The following is a 21,200-nucleotide window of genomic DNA, read 5'->3' on the forward strand; positions in this document are numbered from 1 at the left end:
GACCTATTTAGAGCAACATATGTTTGCTATGGGGATTTTTTCCTGCTCTGGACAGTTCCAGATACGGGCATCAGGTGTCAGCAGAGAGCACTGTGGACAAGACAAAAAAGAAATTCAAAAAGAAAAGAATTTCCTCTGTAGCATACAGCTGCTAAAATGTACTGGAAGGGTAAAGATTTTTTAATAGAAGTAATCTGTTTAACTTTCTGGCACCAGTTGATTTAAAAAAATAAAATAAAATGTTTTTCACCGGAGTACCCCTTTAATCCAACTCTTCACTTCACTGATCTACTGCTGCTGGTACCTGTGCACTCCATTCTATCTATATGACCATACTCCTACCTTACCCTCCAACCATTGGTTTCTCTCCTGTGTGAATTTTTTTTTATGTTTATTGATTTTTAAGGAAAACATTTCCCACATTCTGGGCATGAAAATAGTTTCTCTTCTTAGTGATGTTTTTGATGCTCAACAAGATGTAATGTCTGAGTAAAACATTTTCCACATTCGAGACATAACATTTTTGTCTGTGTGAGTTTTTGCTTTTTTTTTTTTTTTTGCGGTTTCTGAGTAAAAATTTCCGACATTCTGAACATGAGAATGGCTTTTCTCATGTGTGTTTTTTTTTAATATATAGTTAATAAGTCTTGATTGCTGGGTAAAATCTTTCCCACATTTAAAGTCATGGAAATATTTTCTCTTCTTAGTGAATTTTTTGATGCTCAACAAGATGTGATTCTTGAGCGAAACATTTTTCACATTCTGTACACGACAATGGCTTTTCCCGTGCGTGAATTTCTTGGTGTTTAAGAAGACATGATTTCTGAGTATAACATTTCCCACATTCTGAACATAAAAATGGCCTCTCTCCTGTGTGAGTTCTATGATGCTTAAGAAGATGTGATTTATGAGTAAAACATTTCCCACACTCTGAACATGAAAATGGTTTCTCCCCTGTGTGAATTCTCTGATGTTCAACAAGAGTGGATTTCTTAGAAAAACATTTCCTACATTCTTGACACGAAAATGGTTTTTCCCCTGTGTGAATTCTCTGATGGTGAACAAGACTTGATTTCTGAGTAAAACGTTTTCCACATTCTGGGCATGAAAATGGCTGCTCTCCTGTGTGAGTTCTTTGATGTTTAACAAAAGTGGATTTCCAAGCAAAACATTTCCCACATTGTGAACATGAATATGGCTTCTTCCCTGTATGAGTTTTCAGATGTTTAACAAGATGTTTTTTCACAGTAAAACATTTCCCACACTGTGGGCATGAATATGACTTCTCCCCTAGGTGAGTTTTTTGGTGTTTAGCAAAATGTGATTTATGAGTAAAACATTTCCCACATTCTTGGCATGAAAATGGCTTCACTTCTGTGTGAATTTTTTGATGTAGAACAAGATGTGATTTCCAACTAAAACATTTCCCACATTCTGAACATGAAAATGGTTTCTCCCCTGTGTGAATTCTCTGATGTTCAACGAGAGTGGATTTCTTAGAAAAACATTTCCTACATTCTTGACATGAAAATGGTTTTTCCCCTGTGTGAATTCTCTGATGTTGAACAAGACTTGATTTCTGAGTAAAACGTTTCCCACATTCTGGGCATAAAAATGGCTGCTCCCCTGTGTGAGTTCTTTGATGTTTAACAAAAGTGGATTTCCAAGCAAAACATTTCCCACATTGTGAACATGAATATGGCTTCTTCCCTGTATGAGTTTTGAGATGTTTAACAAGATGTTTTTTCACAGTAAAACATTTCCCACACTGTGGGCATGAATATGACTTCTCCCCTGGGTGAGTTCTTTGGTGTTTAGCAAAATGTGATTTATGAGTAAAACATTTACCCCATTCTTGGCATAAAAATGGCTTCACTTCTGTGTGAATTTTTTGATGTAGAAGAAAATGTGATTTCCAACTAAAACATTTCCCACATTGTGAACATGAATATGGCTTCTCCTTATTTTGCTTAGCAACATGAGATGAATCAATATATTCGACTTGTATAACAGGATGAGATGACAGATCTTGGCTGTGAAGGGCTGAGGGTGTATCCGGGATAATGGAATGTTCTTCATATGTATCTTGTGTGATATCATCATCTGCTTTATAATCTGAAGATATAAGATTCTCCTCTGATCTCCTGGTACAGTCATCTGCCAAGAATGAAACAGATTTTATTATTTTTCAGTAATAAGCTTAAAGTTTCATATTTTTATAGTCAGTCTTGTTGGTGCAACAACACTAGGTGCAAATTTATACCCATTTCAAGCTCATTTTATCGTTGTTCAGACTGTTTCTTTTTGGTGACTAGAGATGAGCGAACTTACAGTAAATTCGATTCGTCATGAACTTCTCGGCTCGGCAGTCGATGACTTTTCCAGCATAAATTAGTTCAGCTTTCAGGTGCTCCCGTGGGCTGGAAAAGGTGGATACAGTCCTAGGAGACTCTTTCCTAGGAATGTATCCACCTTTTCCAGCCCACCGGAGCACCTGAAGGCTGAACTAATTTACGCAGGAAAAGTCATCAACTGCCGAGCCGAGAAGTTCGTGACGAATCGAATTTACTGTAAGTTCGCTCATCTCTAGTGGTGACCTTAAAGGAGTTCTGTGGTGCAGTACAAATTATCCCCTACCCAAAGGGTAGGGAATAAGTTCCTGATCATGGGGGGACTCTCCCTAGGAATGGAGCGTGTTGACCCCCCGCATGAAGCGAAGTTCGACATGCCCCTTCCATGTGGGATGAGCTATGGGAGAGGCTGAGATACTCGAACGCTGTATCTCCGGCTCTCCCAAAGAGATACATGGAGGGGGCGTTTTGGCTGCCACTTCGTGCAGGGGTCGACACGCTCCGTTCCTAGGGAGAGCAGGGGTTCCATGCAAAAGACTGCGAGGGGTCCCAGCGCTCAGACTATCCTTTCGCTAAGGGATAAGTTGTACTGCACCACAGTACTCCTTTAACCCCTTAACGACCACGGACGTAAATGTACGTCCGGGTTTGCCGGGACTTCCCGCACCAGGACGTACATTTACGTCCTGTGTATGACCGCGAGCATCGGAACGGTGCTCGTGTCATACACGGCAGGTTCCGGCTGCTAGTAGCAGTACACGCTGGTAATGGCTAGTACCCGCTGGTAATGGCCGACATCCACGATCGCGCGGATGTCCGCCATTAACCCCTCAGATGCCGTGATCAATACAGATGACGACATCTGCGGCAGTGCAGCACTTTGAATGGATGATCGGATCGCCCACAGCGCAGCCGCGGCGATCTGATCATCCAGCATGGCGGCCGGAGGTCTCCTCACCTGGCTCCAGCTGTCTCCCGGCGTCTTCTGCTCTGGTCTGTGATCGAGCAGACCAGAGCAGAAGATGACCGATAATACTGATCAGTGCCATATCCTATACATAACACTGCACAGTATTAGCAATCAAAGGATTGCTATAGATAGTCCCCTATGGGGACATAAAAAGTGTAAAATAAAAGTAAAAAATTGAAAAATGTAAAAATAAAAAAGTAAAAAAAATCCCCTCCCCCAATCAAAATGAAAATTGTCAGTTTTTCCCATTTTACCCCCCAAAAAGCGTAATTTTTTTTTTTAATAAACATATTTGGTATCACCACATGCATAAATGTCCGTACTATCAAAATATAATGTTAATTATTCTGTACGGTGAATAGCGTCAACGTAAAAAATATAAATAAAAGTCCAAAAATGCTGCTTTTTTGTCGCATTTTATTAAAAATGTATAAAAAATTATGTAAAAGTTTTATACATGCAAATGTTGTATCGATAAAAAGTACAGATGACGGCGCAAAAAATTAGCCCTCATACCGCCCTATATACAGAAAAATTTAAAAGTTATAGGTTGTCAAAATAGGGCGATTTTAGATTCCTGATTTTGTACAAAAAGTTTTAGATTTTTTTTTTAAGTGGTACAAAAATATAAAAGTATCTAATCATGGGTATCATTTTAATCGTATTGACCCACAGAATAAAGAACACATGTCATTTTTACCGTAAAGTGTATAGTGTGAAAACAAAACCTTCCAAAATGTGCAAAATTGTGGTTTTCATTTAAATTTCCTCCCTAAAAAAAAAAATTGGGGGTTCGCCGTACATTTTATGGTAACATGAGAGGTTTCATTACAAAGTACAATTGGTCACGCAAAAAACAAGCCCTTATATGGGTCTGTAAATGGAAATATAAAGGAGTTATGGATTTTAGAAGGCGAGGAGAAAAAAAATGAAAACACAAAAATAAAATTGGCTGTGTCCTTAAGGTTAAAATGGGCTTGGTCCTAAAGGGGTTAAGTAAAAAAAAAAAAAATAATAATAATAATAAAAAAATTAATAATAAATATATATCATTGCTAATGTTTGCTAATCTTCATTTTCCCACATACAGAGTAGCCATGAAAAAATTTGTTAATACTACATATGGCTGCCTAATGTTTCTTTGTCGAACAGCGGGTTTGGATGACATACGGTTACTAGTTAAAAAATCGCTGCCTTGTGAAAAATATTAATACAGTGGTCCCTCAACATACGATGGTAATTGGTTCCAAGCGGACCATCGTATGTTGAAACCATCGTATTTTGAGGGACAACAGTATACCGTATTTTTCGCCATATAAGACACTCCGGCACATAAGACGCACCCAATTTTATAGGGTGAAAATCTAGAAAAAAAAAGATTCTGCACCAAATACAATGTAAATTATAGGACAGTGATCTTCAACCTGCGGACCTCCAGATGTTGCAAAACTACAACTCCCAGCATGCCCGGACAGCCAACGGCTGTCCGGGCATGCTGGGAGTTGTAGTTTTGCAACATCTGGAGGTCCGCAGATTGAAGACCACTGGAATAGGAGGTAATACTCACGTGTCCCCGCCGCTCCGGACCCGTCACTGCTGCCCTGGATGTCGCTCCATCGCTGTCGCCGTGTCCACGTCGCTCCGGAACGTCTCTGCTGCCCGGTATCCTCGCTCTCCGTCGCCACCATCACGTCGCTACGCACGCCGCTCCTATTGGATGACGGGACGGCGTGATGACGACGAAGGAGAGCGCCGGCCATGCAGGGGATCCTGGCATGGAGCAGACACCGAGGAGGCAGGTAAGGTCCCTCCCGATGTCCTGTAAGCTGTTCAGGACGCCATGATTTCACCGCGGCGGTCCCGAACAGCCCGACTGAACAGCCGGGTTAGTGTCACTTTCCCTTCAGACGCGGCGGTCAGCTTTGATGGCCTCGTCTGAAGGGTTAATACAGGGCATCACCGCGATCGGTGAGGTCCTGTATTAGCCGCGGGTCCCGGCCGTTGATGGCCGCAGGGACCGCCGCGGTATTTGCCATATAAGATGCACCAACTTTTCCCCCCCAGTTTTGAGGAAGAAAAAGTGCGTCTTATACGGCGAAAAATACGGTAACTATACATGGAGGCACATACAGATAGATGCTCAATGATACTCACATGTCCCTGCCCCTCCAGTCCGTTAGTTCGCCGCTCCAGTCCGTCAGTTCGCCGCTCTTCTGGTTTTGAGAAGGAGATATGGGAGGCCTGGATGGAAAGAATCCACCGAGCTGGTGGAAGAGTCGTGAAGTCGATCTTGTATTCCAAAGACCAGCTCCAGAACCCAAAGTGTCTGCCACGGAGAGACTTGGAGGTGAAGGGTTTGGAAGCCTTAGAATGGGGCTGAAAGGAGGGATTTATGAACGCATAAGTGACGGTCCTCTAGAACTAGAAGAGTGGCTTGGATTGTCAGACTTTTGGATAGAGGAACAAAATCTTTTATGTTAGCAGCATCCGCTACCCACAACTTATGCCCAATGGAGCACAGAATGGCTATGGCACGACTGGCAGAACGAAAAGACTCCAGGGAGACAATTCTGAACAATTCGGAGGAATGAAGGAGCTGGGAAGCAAGACCCACAAGGTTTTTCCATGTGGTGTCGTCAGCAAGTAGAGCAACCCTTGCTAATCCAAGAAAAAGGGAATGAACGGACGAAGGGCGAAACCTGCAGCTACAAAGAAAGACTTGAAAAAGGCATCAAGCTTTTTTTCCACTGGATCTCTAGGAGACCCTCCATCCACTAGGGTAAGGGTGGTAGTCCTGGAAAGATGAGACAAAGAAGGATTAACTTGGCGATCAATTCCTCAGTAAAAGGATATAAGGCATCTTTCCTCTTTGAGGAAGACAAGTGCCGATCAGGAGGCTTCCACTGATTTCTGATCTGGAAAGGTCAGTAGCAGACGTCTGTTTCGGCTGAAGGAGACCTGGCTTCAGGATGCAGAAGGAGGCTCATCCTAGACCTGTAAGGTGTCCTGCTGATCTTCCCTGCTGGACTCTTGTTCTGAGTCAGAGAGATCCCCCAAGGCGGATTGGATTTACAAGAAAGCAATGTCGCCTGCAATGGTCCTGTCAGGTGACTGGTCTGAGAAAGACAGGAAACCTATCTGGAGAGAGTCTGACCCTTTCAAGAGGTCTTCTCCTAGGAGGCGAGTGAGAATACTCATCTTGGCCATCACAGTGGGTCACTACTCTTTGGTCTGGACCATGGCCTAGGGCCGCTTAGGAAGGTCTCCGATGCCCTAGCAAGGAGACCTAGCCCATTTGGGAGGGACCATGGGGGAGGTTGCTGTAGTAGGTCCTTGCAAGTAGGGCCAGAATTAGACACAACAAGCATAGAGAGCCCAAGGTCGTAGGCACTGTGTGTTTCGGTGCTGAGGATGTTCTAGAGCTGAAGATGACCGCAAAAAGAACAGGCACCTATGGACCAGGGAGATGAGTCAAGGGGTTGCTGTATTAGGTAGGTAGGTAAAGAAGGAGTGAGGAGCAAGTGGAAAAGGAATGAGGAAAAAAGTCTACAAAAAAAAGGAGAGGACATGAGATCCTAGCCCCCAGCATAGGGCCCAGAGGAGCAGGTCAGCCGATGCACTGCCGTAGATTGCAATTTGCCATAGAATGTAATGGAGTGACTCAGCACTTTTCCTTGCTCGGGCACTCCGCCTCCATTACATTCTATAGGCTGACACTCGCATACCATCCCCCAACCATTGGTTACTGCGGGGGCTGGGGGGGGTGTGCGAGTGTCACGTGACATATTTAATCATCAGGCATTGCAGCTCACCGCAGTCTCACTTGGGCTATCACAGGGAGAGGATCTCTCCCTGTGATTGCCCGAAGCTGCACGGAGCTCTCATGGCCTCTGTGGCCCGATTCCGAGAGCAGAATGGGGCCACAGAAGCCAATCCATTTACTGTGTCCTCCCCGCTGCGCCTGTCAGTTTGTGTGCCCCTCGCACAACCTGACAGTCAGTTTAGTGTTAGCGTAGTTTTAGTGTAGCTTAGTGTTAGCGCAGTTTTAGCATATTTAGTGAAGTGTATTGTTAGCGCAGTTTTAGTGTATTTAGCGTACCTTAGTTTAAGCCCAGTTTTAGCGTACTTTAGTTTTAGCGTATTTAGCGTAGTGTAGTGTTAGCGTAATTTTAGCGTAGCTTAGTATTAGCGCAGTTTTAGTGTATTTAGCGTAGTGTAGTGTTAGTGCAGTTTAAGTGTATTTAGTGTAGTGTTAGCGCAGTTTTAGCATATTTACCGTAGTGTATTGTTAGCGCAGTCTTAGAGTAGTTAGCGTAGTGTAAGTCCAGTTCTAGCATAGTTGGCATAGTTGTACACGGGTGTAGTGTAGCTAACTTAGTTTTACAGGCAGATGAAGTGTAGCTTAGATAGTTTAGCGTGGGGTGTAGCTTAGCTTAGTAATAAAGTAAAGTGACTACAACTCCCAGCATGCCCAGACAGCCAAAGGCCGTCCGGGCAGGATGGAAGTTGTAGTTTTGCAAAAGTAGCAGAGGCAGTTGCGCTCTGCTACGTTAATGCAGTATACAGCCATCTGTATAGATGGCTGGATACGGTGATCACAAGGCCACTTACCCACCTCCGTTGCTGCTCCGTCACTGGACGTGTAGCAACGCAGGAAGATGGAGGAGCTGGAAGAGGGGTGGTAAGTTAGGTTCTTCAAGTACTAATCCATTTTTTCAGATACGTGAATGCGGAGGACTACGTCGGAATCGGTGGACTACGACGATGACCTGCATTTTTTCTTTTCTTTTAATAAAATGGTTAACGAGGGCTGTGGGGGAGTGTTTTTCCTAATAAAAATGTTTTAACTTGTGTGTGCTTTTTATTACTTTACAGGCTTAGTAGTGGAAGCAGTCTTGTAGACGGAGTCCAATACTAAGTCGGGGCTTAGCGTTAGCCCCAAAAACAGCTAGCGCTAACCCCCAATTATTACCCCGGTACCCCCCGCCACAGGGGTACCGGGAAGAGCTGATACCAACAGGCCCAGAGCACCAAATATGGTGCTCTTGGGCCTAGGCGGTAACAGGCTGGCTTTATTTAGGCTGGGGAGGGCCAGTAACGATGGTCCTCGCCCACCCTGGTAATGTCAGGCTGTTACTGCTTGGTTGGTATTTGGTTGAAAGTGAAAAGACGGTGAACCACACATGTTAAAAATAAATAAATTTAAAAAAAAAGGGGGGGGGGGGGTCCCCGTCTTTTCATTTTCAGCCAAATACCAACCAAGCAGCAACAGCCTGACGTTACCAGGGTGGGCAAGGACCATCGTTACTGGCCCTCCCCAGCCTAAATAATGCCAGCCTGTTACCGCCTAGGCCCAAGAGCGCCATATTTGGTGCTCTGGGCCTGTTGGTATTGGCTCTTCCTGGTACCCCTGTGGTGGTGGGTACCGGGGTAATAATTGGGGGTTAGCGCTAGCTGTTTTTGGGGCTAACGCTAAGCCCCGACTTAGTAATGGACTCCGTCTAAAAGACAGTTTCCACTACTAAGCCTGTAAAATAATTTTTTTAAAAAGCACACACAAGTTAAAACCTTTTTATTGGAAAAACACTCCCCCACAGCCCTCGTTAACCATTTTATTAAAAGAAAAGAAAAAATGCAGGTCATCTTCGTAGTCCACCGATTCCGATGTAGTCCTCCACATTCACGTATCTGAAATGAAAACAAAAACACAAAAAAAAATGGATTAGTACCTGGAGAGCCTAACTTACCACCCCCCTTCCAGCTCCGCCATCTTCCTGCGTTGCTACACGTCCAGTGACGGAGCAGAAACGGAGGTGGGTAAGTGGCCTTGTGATCACCGTATCCAGCCATCTATACAGATGGCTGTATACTGCATTAACGTAGCAGAGCGCAACTGCCTCTGCTACTTTTGCAAAACTACAACTTCCGGATGGCCTTTGGCTCTCTGGGCATGCTGGGAGTTGTAGCCACTTTACTTTATTACTAAGCTAAGCTACACCCCACGCTAAACTATCTAAACTACACTTTATTTGCCTGTAAAACTAAGCTAGCTACACTACACCTGTGTACAACTACGCTAACTATGCTAGAACTGGACTAACACTACGCTGCGCTAACTACTCTAAGACTACGCTAACAATACGCTACGCTAAATATGCTAAAACTGCGCTAACACTACACTAAATACACTTAACCTGCACTAACACTACACTACGCTAAATACACTAAAACTGCGCTAACATTAAGCTAAGCTAAAACTATGCTAACACTACACTACGCTAAATACACTAGAACTGAGCTTAAACTAAGCTACGCTAAATACACTAAAACTGTGCTAACACTAAGCTACGCTAAAACTACGCTAACACTACAATATGCTAAATACACTAAAACTGCGCTAACACTACACTACGCTAAATACGCAAAAACTAAAGGTACGCTAAATACGCTAAAACCGCGCTAAAACTAAGGTACGCTAAATACACTAAAACTGCGCTAACACTATACTACACTAATTACGCAAAAACTGCGCTAACACTACACTAAATACGCTAAAACTGCGCTAACACTAAAACTGCGCTAACACTACACTACACTGAATACGCTAAAACTGCGCTAACACTACACTACGCTAAATACACTAAAACTGCGCTAACACTACACTACACTGAATACGCTAAAACTGCGCTAACACTACACTACGCTAAATACGCTAAAACTGCGCTAACACTACACTACGCTAATTACGCAAAAACAGCGCTAACACTATACTACACTAATTACGCAAAAACTGCGCTAACACTATACTACACTAAATACGCTAAAACTACGCTAACACTAAAACTGCGCTAACACTACACTACACTGAATACGCTAAAACTGCGCTAACACTACACTACGCTAAATACACTAAAACTGCGCTAACACTACACTACGCTAAATACACTAAAACTGCGCTAACACTACACTACACTGAATACGCTAAAACTGCGCTAACACTACACTACGCTAAATACGCTAAAACCGCGCTAAAACTAAGGTACGCTAATTACGCAAAAACTGCGCTAACACTATACTACACTAATTACGCAAAAACTGCGCTAACACTACAGTACACTAAATACGCTAAAACTGCGCTAACACTAAAACTGCGCTAACACTACACTACACTGAATACGCTAAAACTGCGCTAACACTACACTACGCTAAATACACTAAAACTGCGCTAACACTACACTACGCTAAATACACTAAAACTGCGCTAACACTACACTACACTGAATACGCTAAAACTGCGCTAACACTACACTACGCTGAATACGCTAAAACCGTGCTAAAACTAAGGTACGCTAATTACGCAAAAACTGCGCTAACACTATACTACACTAATTACGCAAAAACTGCGCTAACACTATACTACACTAATTACGCAAAAACTGCGCTAACACTATACTACACTAATTACGCAAAAACTGCGCTAACACTATACTACACTAATTACGCAAAAACTGCGCTAACACTATACTACACTAATTACGCAAAAACTGCGCTAACACTACACTACACTAAATACGCTAAAACTGCGCTAACACTAAAACTGCGCTAACACTACACTACACTGAATACGCTAAAACTGCGCTAACACTACACTACGCTAAATACACTAAAACTGCGCTAACACTACACTACGCTAAATACACTAAAATTGCGCTAACACTACACTACACTGAATACGCTAAAACTGCGCCAACACTACACTACGCTAAATACACTAAAATTGCGCTAACACTACACTACACTGAATACGCTAAAACTGCGCCAACACTACACTACACTGAATACACTAAAACTGCGCTAACACTACACTACGCTAAATACGCTAAAACCGTGCTAAAACTAAGGTACGCTAATTACGCAAAAACTGCGCTAACACTATACTACACTAATTACGCAAAAACTGCGCTAACACTACACTACACTAAATACGATAAAACTGCGCTAACACCACACTACACTAAATACACTAAAACTGCGCTAACACCACACTACACTAAATACACTAAAACTGCGCTAACACTACACTACACTAAATACGCTAAAACTGCGCTAACACTAAAACTGCGCTAACACTACACTACACTGAATACCCTAAAACTGCGCTAACACTACACTACACTGAATACGCTAAAACTGCGCTAACACTACACTACGCTAAATACGATAAAACTGCGCTAACACTAAAACTGCGCTAACACTACACTACACTGAATACGCTAAAACTGCGCTAACACTACACTACACTAAATACGCTAAAACTGCGCTAACACTAAAACTGCGCTAACACTACACTACACTGAATACGCTAAAACTGCGCTAACACTACACTACACTGAATACGCTAAAACTGCGCTAACACTAAAACTGCGCTAACACTACACTACACTGAATACGCTAAAACTGCGCTAACACTACACTACACTAAATACGCTAAAACTGCGCTAACACTAAGACTGCGCTAACACTACACTACACTGAATACGCTAAAACTGCGCTAACACTATACTACACTAAATACACTAAAACTGCGCTAACACTATACTACACTAAATACACTAAAACTGCGCTAACACTACACTACACTAAATACGCTAAAACTGCGCTAACACTACACTACACTAAATACCCTAAAACTGCGCTAACACTACACTACACTGAATACGCTAAAACTGCGCTAACACTACACTACGCTAAATACGCTAAAACTGCGCTAACACTAAAACTGCGCTAACACTACACTACACTGAATACCCTAAAACTGCGCTAACACTACACTACACTGAATACGCTAAAACTGCGCTAACACTACACTACGCTAAATACGCTAAAACTGCGCTAACACTAAAACTGCGCTAACACTACACTACACTGAATACCCTAAAACTGCGCTAACACTACACTACACTGAATACGCTAAAACTGCGCTAACACTACACTACGCTAAATACGCTAAAACTGCGCTAACACTAAAACTGCGCTAACACTACACTACACTGAATACCCTAAAACTGCGCTAACACTACACTACACTGAATACGCTAAAACTGCGCTAACACTACACTACGCTAAATACGCTAAAACTGCGCTAACACTAAAACTGCGCTAACACTACACTACACTGAATACGCTAAAACTGCGCTAACACTACACTACACTAAATACGCTAAAACTGCGCTAACACTAAAACTGCGCTAACACTACACTACACTGAATACGCTAAAACTGCGCTAACACTACACTACACTAAATACGCTAAAACTGCGCTAACACTAAGACTGCGCTAACACTACACTACACTGAATACGCTAAAACTGCGCTAACACTACACTACACTAAATACGCTAAAACTGCGCTAACACTATACTACACTAAATACACTAAAACTGCGCTAACACTATACTACACTAAATACACTAAAACTGCGCTAACACTACACTACGCTAAATACACTAAAACTGCGCTAACACTAAAACTGCGCTAACACTACACTACACTGAATACCCTAAAACTGCGCTAACACTACACTACACTGAATACGCTAAAACTGCGCTAACACTACACTACGCTAAATACGCTAAAACTGCGCTAACACTAAAACTGCGCTAACACTACACTACACTGAATACCCTAAAACTGCGCTAACACTACACTACACTGAATACGCTAAAACTGCGCTAACACTACACTACGCTAAATACGCTAAAACTGCGCTAACACTAAAACTGCGCTAACACTACACTACACTGAATACGCTAAAACTGCGCTAACACTACACTACACTAAATACGCTAAAACTGCGCTAACACTAAAACTGCGCTAACACTACACTACACTGAATACGCTAAAACTGCGCTAACACTACACTACACTGAATACGCTAAAACTGCGCTAACACTACACTACGCTAAATACGCTAAAACTGCGCTAACACTAAAACTGCGCTAACACTACACTACACTGAATACGCTAAAACTGCGCTAACACTACACTACACTAAATACGATAAAACTGCGCTAACACTACACTACGCTAATTACGCAAAAACTGCGCTAACACTATACTACACTAAATACACTAAAACTGCGCTAACACTACACTACGCTAAATACACTAAAACTGCGCTAACACTACACTACGCTAAATACACTAAAATTGCGCTAACACTACACTACACTGAATACGCTAAAACTGCGCCAACACTACACTACGCTAAATACACTAAAATTGCGCTAACACTACACTACACTGAATATGCTAAAACTGCGCTAACACTACACTACACTAATCACGCAAAAACTGCGCTAACACTACACTACGCTAATCACGCAAAAACTGCGCTAACACTACACTACGCTAAATACGCTAAAACTGCGCTAACACTACACTACACTAATCACGCAAAAACTGCGCTAACACTACACTACGCTAATCACGCAAAAACTGCGCTAACACTACACTACGCTAAATACGCTAAAACTGCGCTAACACTACACTACGCTAAATACACTAAAATTGCGCTAACACTACACTACACTGAATACGCTAAAACTGCTCTAACACTAAGCTACGCTAATTACGCAAAAACTGCGCTAACACTACACTACACTGAATACGCTAAAACTGCGCTACGACTACACTACACTGAATACTACACTACAGTACACTGGTTTGCGTGAGTGCGGCCTACCATGCCAGAGGGGCAGCGAACACGATGAAACGTGTGGCTTAAGGATATTGCGGAGCCCCCACACGCCTGGAACCTGAAGAGGGTCTTCACAGCTTCAATCTAGTCTTCTCTTTTTCATTTAAGTTTTTTCTCCTCTTCTTCGAAAATCCATAACTTTTATATTTTTCTATTTACAGATCCTGAGCCTTCTCCATATACCCACAGTGAAAACATGACACACTTATCTGTCATCAGTTGTTAAGGGGTTAAAAGGGTTGTGCAGCGAGAACTAACTAATCCCCTATACAGAAGATCATGAGGAATCCCACACGATCTTCTGCATGGCACTTCGGCTCTCTTGCTGCATGTAGCGGGGTGGGGGGTGGGGGTTGTCACACGCCCTCCTTGTATCTCTATGGGAGAGCTGGAGATACACGAGAACAACACTCGTGTATCTCTGACTCTCCCATAGAGATGTATGGAGGGCCCCTGACAAATCCAGGTTTGTACAACAGAAGCACCAAGCAGAAGATTGAGGGGGTCCCTGTGGATAGGGGATAAGTTAGTTTTCACTGCACAACCCCTTTAATTTATTTTAAGATAGTAAAAAAAAAAAAAAAGAATTTGCTAAATTGTTGCAGCAATATAGAATTAAAAAGTGGATTGGGAGCTACACACGATCAATGTATAGTTTAACTAGGCCGAGGTGCTGAGATACACTTTACCCGTAGTGCCAAAAAAAAACTAGTAATAACATTAGTATTTAGCACAAAATAATCACTGTGCCTAAAGGACTGAATTTCTCAATTTTATTACTGGTGACTATATAGAATCTGAGAGTGTTCTCTGCATTTAGTGGTGACTACTCACCTGGGCGGTTACCTGTAGGAATGGCCTCCTTATACTGCTCATCACCGCTCACATCTGTCTCTGGAGCATTAATATTGTTCAGATCTTCTCCCTGATTCATAAGATGTGAAAGAAATATTGTAAAAGTCATCAGACAGTAGGAGAAGTCATGTGGAATTAATTATCAGGAGGTACTATAATGACAGGAGGAGTTATCTGAGCCCCATAGCTGCAGGTCTCCTAGAAGCTGGATATAGATATTAGTTGATGGATCAATAACCTCAGGACCCTCATACACATGTATATCCCCCATGGCTAGACAGACTTCAGGTTGTGTCAGTGGAGGAGATCAGCTCCTGCCAGACACCTCTGGGGTTTGTCTCGGGGGAAATAAAGGATCAGATGGGTATAAATCCAACCTGTTGGTTCCTTATTCCAACCAGCAGTCTCCATAGCCAGAAAACTGTGAGAAGATCCAGACAACATGTAATGTCTATGGTCGGCTTTATCCTGTCATCTCCACCTTTCTCATTCCACAAGTATAAAGCATATAATACTGTAGGATAAAACAAGACTGAACACAAGAGCTTCACAGCCCTTCTACAGATCATAGGGAATATCTCCATCTACCTGATCCTGATCCTGTGGAAGAAGAGGACGGGGACACCTCTCTGCTGCTGTTCTCTTACTGGATCTGACTGTAGGGAACACATACAGAGACTGAATTCATTCTTTACATACAAATAATGAGAGGACGTGTGTATATAGTCATGTCTATTACCTGCTGATGTGAGGGGCTGCTGATCCTCCATCATCACCTGATCCTTGTACTGATCCTTGTGTCCTTCTACATACTCCCACTCCTCCATGGAGAAATAGACCGCCACGTCCTGACACCTTATAGGAACCTGACACACAATGATACAGTCATCACCCCGACCCCTCCAGTGGTGTTACTGTATAATGTCCCAGCATTCCCAGCAGTGTCACCTCTCCAGTCATCACCAGACCCCTCCATTACTGTATAATGTCCCAGCATTCCCAGCAGTGTCACCTCTTCAGTCATCACCAGACCCCTCCATTACTGTATAATGTCCCAGCATTCCCAGCAGTGTCACCTCTCCAGTCATCACCAGACCCCTCCATTACTGTATAATGTCCCAGCATTCCCAGCAGTGTCACCTCTCCAGTCATCACCAGACCCCTCCATTACTGTATAATGTCCCAGCAGTGTCACCTCTCCAGTCATCACCAGACCCCTCCATTACTGTATAATGTCCCAGCATTCCCAGCAGTGTCACCTCTCCAGTCATCACCAGATCCCTCCATTACTGTATAATGTCCCAGCATTCCCAGCAGTGTCACCTCTCCAGTCATCACCAGACCCCTCCATTACTGTATAATGTCCCAGCATTCCCAGCAGTGTCACCTCTCCAGTCATCACCAGACTCCTCCATTACTGTATAATGTCCCAGCAGTGTCACCTCTCCAGTCATCACCAGACCCCTCCATTACTGTATAATTTCCCAGCAGTGTCACCTCTCCAGTCATCACCAGACCTCTCCATTACTGTATAATGTCCCAGCATTCCCAGCAGGGTCACCTCTCCAGTCATCACCAGACCCCTCCATTACTGTATAATGTCCCAGCATTCCCAGCAGTGTCACCTCTCCAGTCATCACCAGACCCCTCCATTACTGTATTATGTCCCAGCATTCCCAGCAGTGTCACCTCTCCAGTCATCACCAGACCCCTCCATTACTGTATAATGTCCAAGCATTCCCAGCAGTGTCACCTCTCCAGTCATCACCAGACCCCTCCATTACTGTATAATGTCCCAGCATTCCCAGCAGTGTCACCTCTCCAGTCATAACCAGACCCCTCGATTACTGTATAATGTCCCAGCATTCCCAGCAGTGTCACCTCTCCAGTCATCACCAGACCCCTCCATTACTATATAATGTCCCAGCATTCCCAGCAGTGTCACCTCTCCAGTCATCACCAGACCTCTCCATTACTGTATAATGTCCCAGCATTCCCAGCAGTGTCACCTCTCCAGTCATCACCAGACCCTTCCATTACTGTATAATGTCCCAGCATTCCCAGCAGTGTCACCTCTCGAGTCATCACCAGACCTCTCCATTACTGTATAATGTCCCAGCAGTGTCACCTCTCCAGTCATCACCTGACCCCTCCATTACTGTATAATGTCACAGCATTCCCAGCAGTGTCACCTCTCCAGTCATCACCAGACCCTTCCATTACTTATAATGTCCCAGCATTCCCAGCAGTGTCACCTCTCTAGTCATCACCAGACCCCTCCATTACTGTACAATGTCCCAGCAGTGTCACCTCTCCAGTCATCACCTGACCCCTCCATTACTGTATAATGTCACAGCATTCCCAGCAGTGTCACCTCTCCAGTCATCACCAGACCCCTCCATTACTTATAATGTCCCAGCATTCCCAGCAGTGTCACCTCTCTAGTCATCACCAGACCCCTCCATTACTGTATAATGTCCCAGCAGTGTCACCTCTCCAGTCATCACCAGACCCCTCCATTACTGTATAATGTCCCAGCATTCCCAGCAGTGTCACCTCTCCAGTCATCACCAGACCCCTCCATTACTGTATAATGTCCCAGCATTCCCAGCAGGGTCACCTCTCCAGTCATCACCAGACCCCTCCATTACTGTATAATGTCCCAGCAGTGTCACCTCTCCAGTCATCACCAGACCCCTCCATTACTGTATAATGTCCCAGCATTCCCAGCAGTGTCACCTCTCCAGTCATCACCAGACCCCTCCATTACTGTATAATGTCCCAGCATTCCCAGCAGTGTCACCTCTCCAGTCATCACCAGACCCCTCCATTACTGTATAATGTCCCAGCAGGGTCACCTCTCCAGTCATCACCAGACCCCTACATTACTGTATAATGTCCCAGCAGTGTCACCTCTCCAGTCATCACCAGACCCCTCCATTACTGTATAATGTCCCAGCATTCCCAGCAGTGTCACCTCTCCAGTCATCACCAGACCCCTCCATTACAGTATAATGTCCCAGCATTCCCAGCAGTGTCACCTCTCCAGTCATCACCAGACCCCTCCATTACTGTATAATGTCCCAGCATTCCCAGCAGTGTCACCTCTCCAGCCATCACCAGACCACTCCATTACTGTATAATGTCCCAGCATTCCCAGCAGTGTCACCTCTCCAGTCATCACCAGACCCCTCCATTACTGTATAATGTCCCAGCATTCCCAGCAGGGTCACCTCTCCAGTCATCACCAGACCCCTCCATTACTGTATAATGTCCCAGCAGTGTCACCTCTCCAGTCATCACCAGACCCCTCCATTACTGTATAATGTCCCAGCATTCCCAGCAGTGTCACCTCTCCAGTCATCACCAGACACCTCCATTACTGTATAATGTCCCAGCATTCCCAGCAGGGTCACCTCTCCAGTCATCACCAGACCCCTCCATTACTGTATAATGTCCCAGCATTCCCAGCAGTGTCACCTCTCCAGTCATCACCAGACCCCTCCATTACTGTATAATGTCCCAGCATTCCCAGCAGGGTCACCTCTCCAGTCATCACCAGACCCCTCCATTACTGTATAATGTCCCAGCAGGGCCACCTCTCCAGTCATCACCAGACCCCTCCATTACTGTATAATGTCCCAGCAGGGTCACCTCTCCAGTCATCACCAGACCCCTCCATTACTGTATAATGTCCAAGCATTCCCAGCAGTGTCACCTCTCCAGTCATCACCAGACCCCTCCATTACTGTATAATTTCCCAGCATTCCCAGCAGTGTCACCTCTCCAGTCATCACCAGACCCCTCCATTACTGTATAATGTCCCAGCAGGGTCACCTCTCCAGTCATCACCAGACCCCTCCATTACTGTATAATGTCCCAGCAGGGTCACCTCTCCAGTCATCACCAGACCCCTCCATTACTGTATAATGTCCCAGCAGGGTCACCTCTCCAGTCATCACCAGACCCCTCCATTACTGTATAATGTCCCAGCATTCCCAGCAGTGTCACCTCTCCAGTCATCACCAGACCCCTCCATTACTGCATAATGACCCAGCATTCCCAGCAGTGTCACCTCTCCAGTCATCACCAGACCCCTCCATTACTGTATAATGTCCCAGCAGGGTCACCTCTCCAGTCATCACCAGACCCCTCCATTACTGTATAATGTCCCAGCAGGGTCACCTCTCCAGTCATCACCAGACCCCTCCATTACTGTATAATGTCCCAGCAGGGTCACCTCTCCAGTCATCACCAGACCACTCCATTACTGTATAATGTCCGAGCATTCCCAGCAGTGTCACCTCTCCAGTCATCACCAGACCCATCCATTACTGCATAATGTCCCAGCATTCCCAGCAGTGTCACCTCTCCAGTCATCACCAGACCCCTCCATTACTGTATAATGTCCCAGCAGTGTCACCTCTCCAGTCATCACCAGACCCCTCCATTACTGTATAATGTCCCAGCATTCCCAGCAGTGTCACCTCTCCAGTCATCACCAGACCCCTCCATTACTGTATAATGTCCCAGCAGGGTCACCTCTCCAGTCATCACCAGACCCCTCCATTACTGTATAATGTCCCAGCATTCCCAGCAGTGTCACCTCTCCAGTCATCACCAGACCCCTTCATTACTGTATAATGTCCCAGCATTCCCAGCAGTGTCACCTCTCCAGTCATCACCAGACCCCTCCATTACTGTATAATGTCCCAGCAGTGTCACCTCTCCAGTCATCACCAGACCCCTCCATTACTGTATAATGTCCCAGCAGTGTCACCTCTCCAGTCATCACCAGACCCCTCCATTACTGTATAATGTCCCAGCAGTGTCACCTCTCCAGTCATCACCAGACCCCTCCATTATTGTATAATGTCCCAGCAGTGTCACCTCTCCAGTCATCACCAGACCCCTCCATTACTGTATAATGTCCCAGCAGTGTCACCTCTCCAGTCATCACCAGACCCCTCCATTACTGTATAATGTCCCAGCATTCCCAGCAGTGTCACCTCTCCAGTCATCACCAGACCCCTCCATTACTGTATAATGTTCCAGCATTCCCAGCAGTGTCACCTCTCCAGTCATCACCAGACCCCTCCATTACAGTATAATGTCCCAGCAGGGTCACCTCTCCAGTCATCACCAGACCCCTCCATTACTGTATAATGTCCCAGCATTCCCAGCAGGGTCACCTCTCCAGTCATCACCAGACCCCTCCATTACTGTATAATGTCCCAGCAGGGTCACCTCTCCAGTCATCACCAGACCCCTACATTACTGTATAATGTCCCAGCAGTGTCACCTCTCCAGTCATCACCAGACCCCTCCATTACTGTATAATGTCCCAGCATTCCCAGCAGTGTCACCTCTCCAGTCATCACCAGACCCCTCCATTACAGTATAATGTCCCAGCAGGGTCACCTCTCCAGTCATCACCAGACCCCTCCATTACTGTATAATGTCCCAGCATTCCCAGCAGTGTCACCTCTCCAGTCATCACCAGACCCCTCCATTACTGTATAATGTCCCAGCAGGGTCACCTCTCCAGTCATCACCAGACCCCTCCATTACTGTATAATGTCCCAGCATTCCCAGCAGTGTCACCTCTCCAGTCATCACCAGACACCTCCATTACTGTATAATGTCCCAGCATTCCCAGCAGGGTCACCTCTCCAGTCATCACCAGACCCCTCCATTACTGTATAATGTCCCAGCATTCCCAGCAGTGTCACCTCTCCAGTCATCACCAGACCCCTCCATTACTGTATAATGTCCCAGCATTCCCAGCAGGGTCACCTCTCCAGTCATCACCAGACCCCTCCATTACTGTATAATGTCCCAGCAGGGTCACCTCTCCAGTCATCACCAGACCCCTCCATTACTGTATAATGTCCCAGCAGGGTCACCTCTCCAGTCATCACCAGACCCCTCCATTACTGTATAATGTCCCAGCATTCCCAGCAGTGTCACCTCTCCAGTTATCACCAGACCCCTCCATTACTGTATAATGTCCCAGCAGTGTCACCTCTCCAGTCATCACCAGACCCCTCCATTACTGTATAATGTCCCAGCATTCCCAGCAGTGTCACCTCTCCAGTCATCACCAGACCCCTCCATTACTGTATAATGTCCCAGCATTCCCAGCAGTGTCACCTCTCCAGTCATCACCAGACCCCTCCATTACTGTATAATGTCCCAGCATTCCCAGCAGGGTCACCTCTCCAGTCATCACCAGACCCCTCCATTACTGTATAATGTCCCAGCA

At 44.9% G+C, this 21,200-nt stretch overlaps 1 protein-coding gene across 2 annotated transcripts in view; it reads right to left on the reverse strand.

Moving 5' to 3' along the window:
* Positions 1-241: 241 nt before the first annotated feature.
* The window catches only part of LOC130296741 (gastrula zinc finger protein XlCGF26.1-like), a 36,548-nt gene continuing 15,589 nt past the window's right edge, over positions 242-21,200 (reverse strand). The window contains exons 3-6 of one of the 2 annotated variants that reach the window (XM_056548621.1): positions 15,675-15,801; positions 15,524-15,591; positions 14,927-15,005; positions 242-2,157 (exon numbers count right to left, since the gene is read on the reverse strand). In XM_056548621.1, the coding sequence (XP_056404596.1) occupies positions 704-2,157; positions 14,927-15,005; positions 15,524-15,591; positions 15,675-15,801 (1,728 nt within the window). In that variant the 3' untranslated portion in view covers positions 242-703. Of the gene's footprint in view, positions 2,158-14,914; positions 15,006-15,523; positions 15,592-15,674; positions 15,802-21,200 lie in introns of both variants that reach the window. The other variant, XM_056548617.1, reaches the window with a different exon arrangement.

Source organism: Hyla sarda, chromosome 1 (assembly GCF_029499605.1).
Source record: "Hyla sarda isolate aHylSar1 chromosome 1, aHylSar1.hap1, whole genome shotgun sequence".
Classification (NCBI taxonomy): Eukaryota; Metazoa; Chordata; class Amphibia; order Anura; family Hylidae; genus Hyla; species Hyla sarda.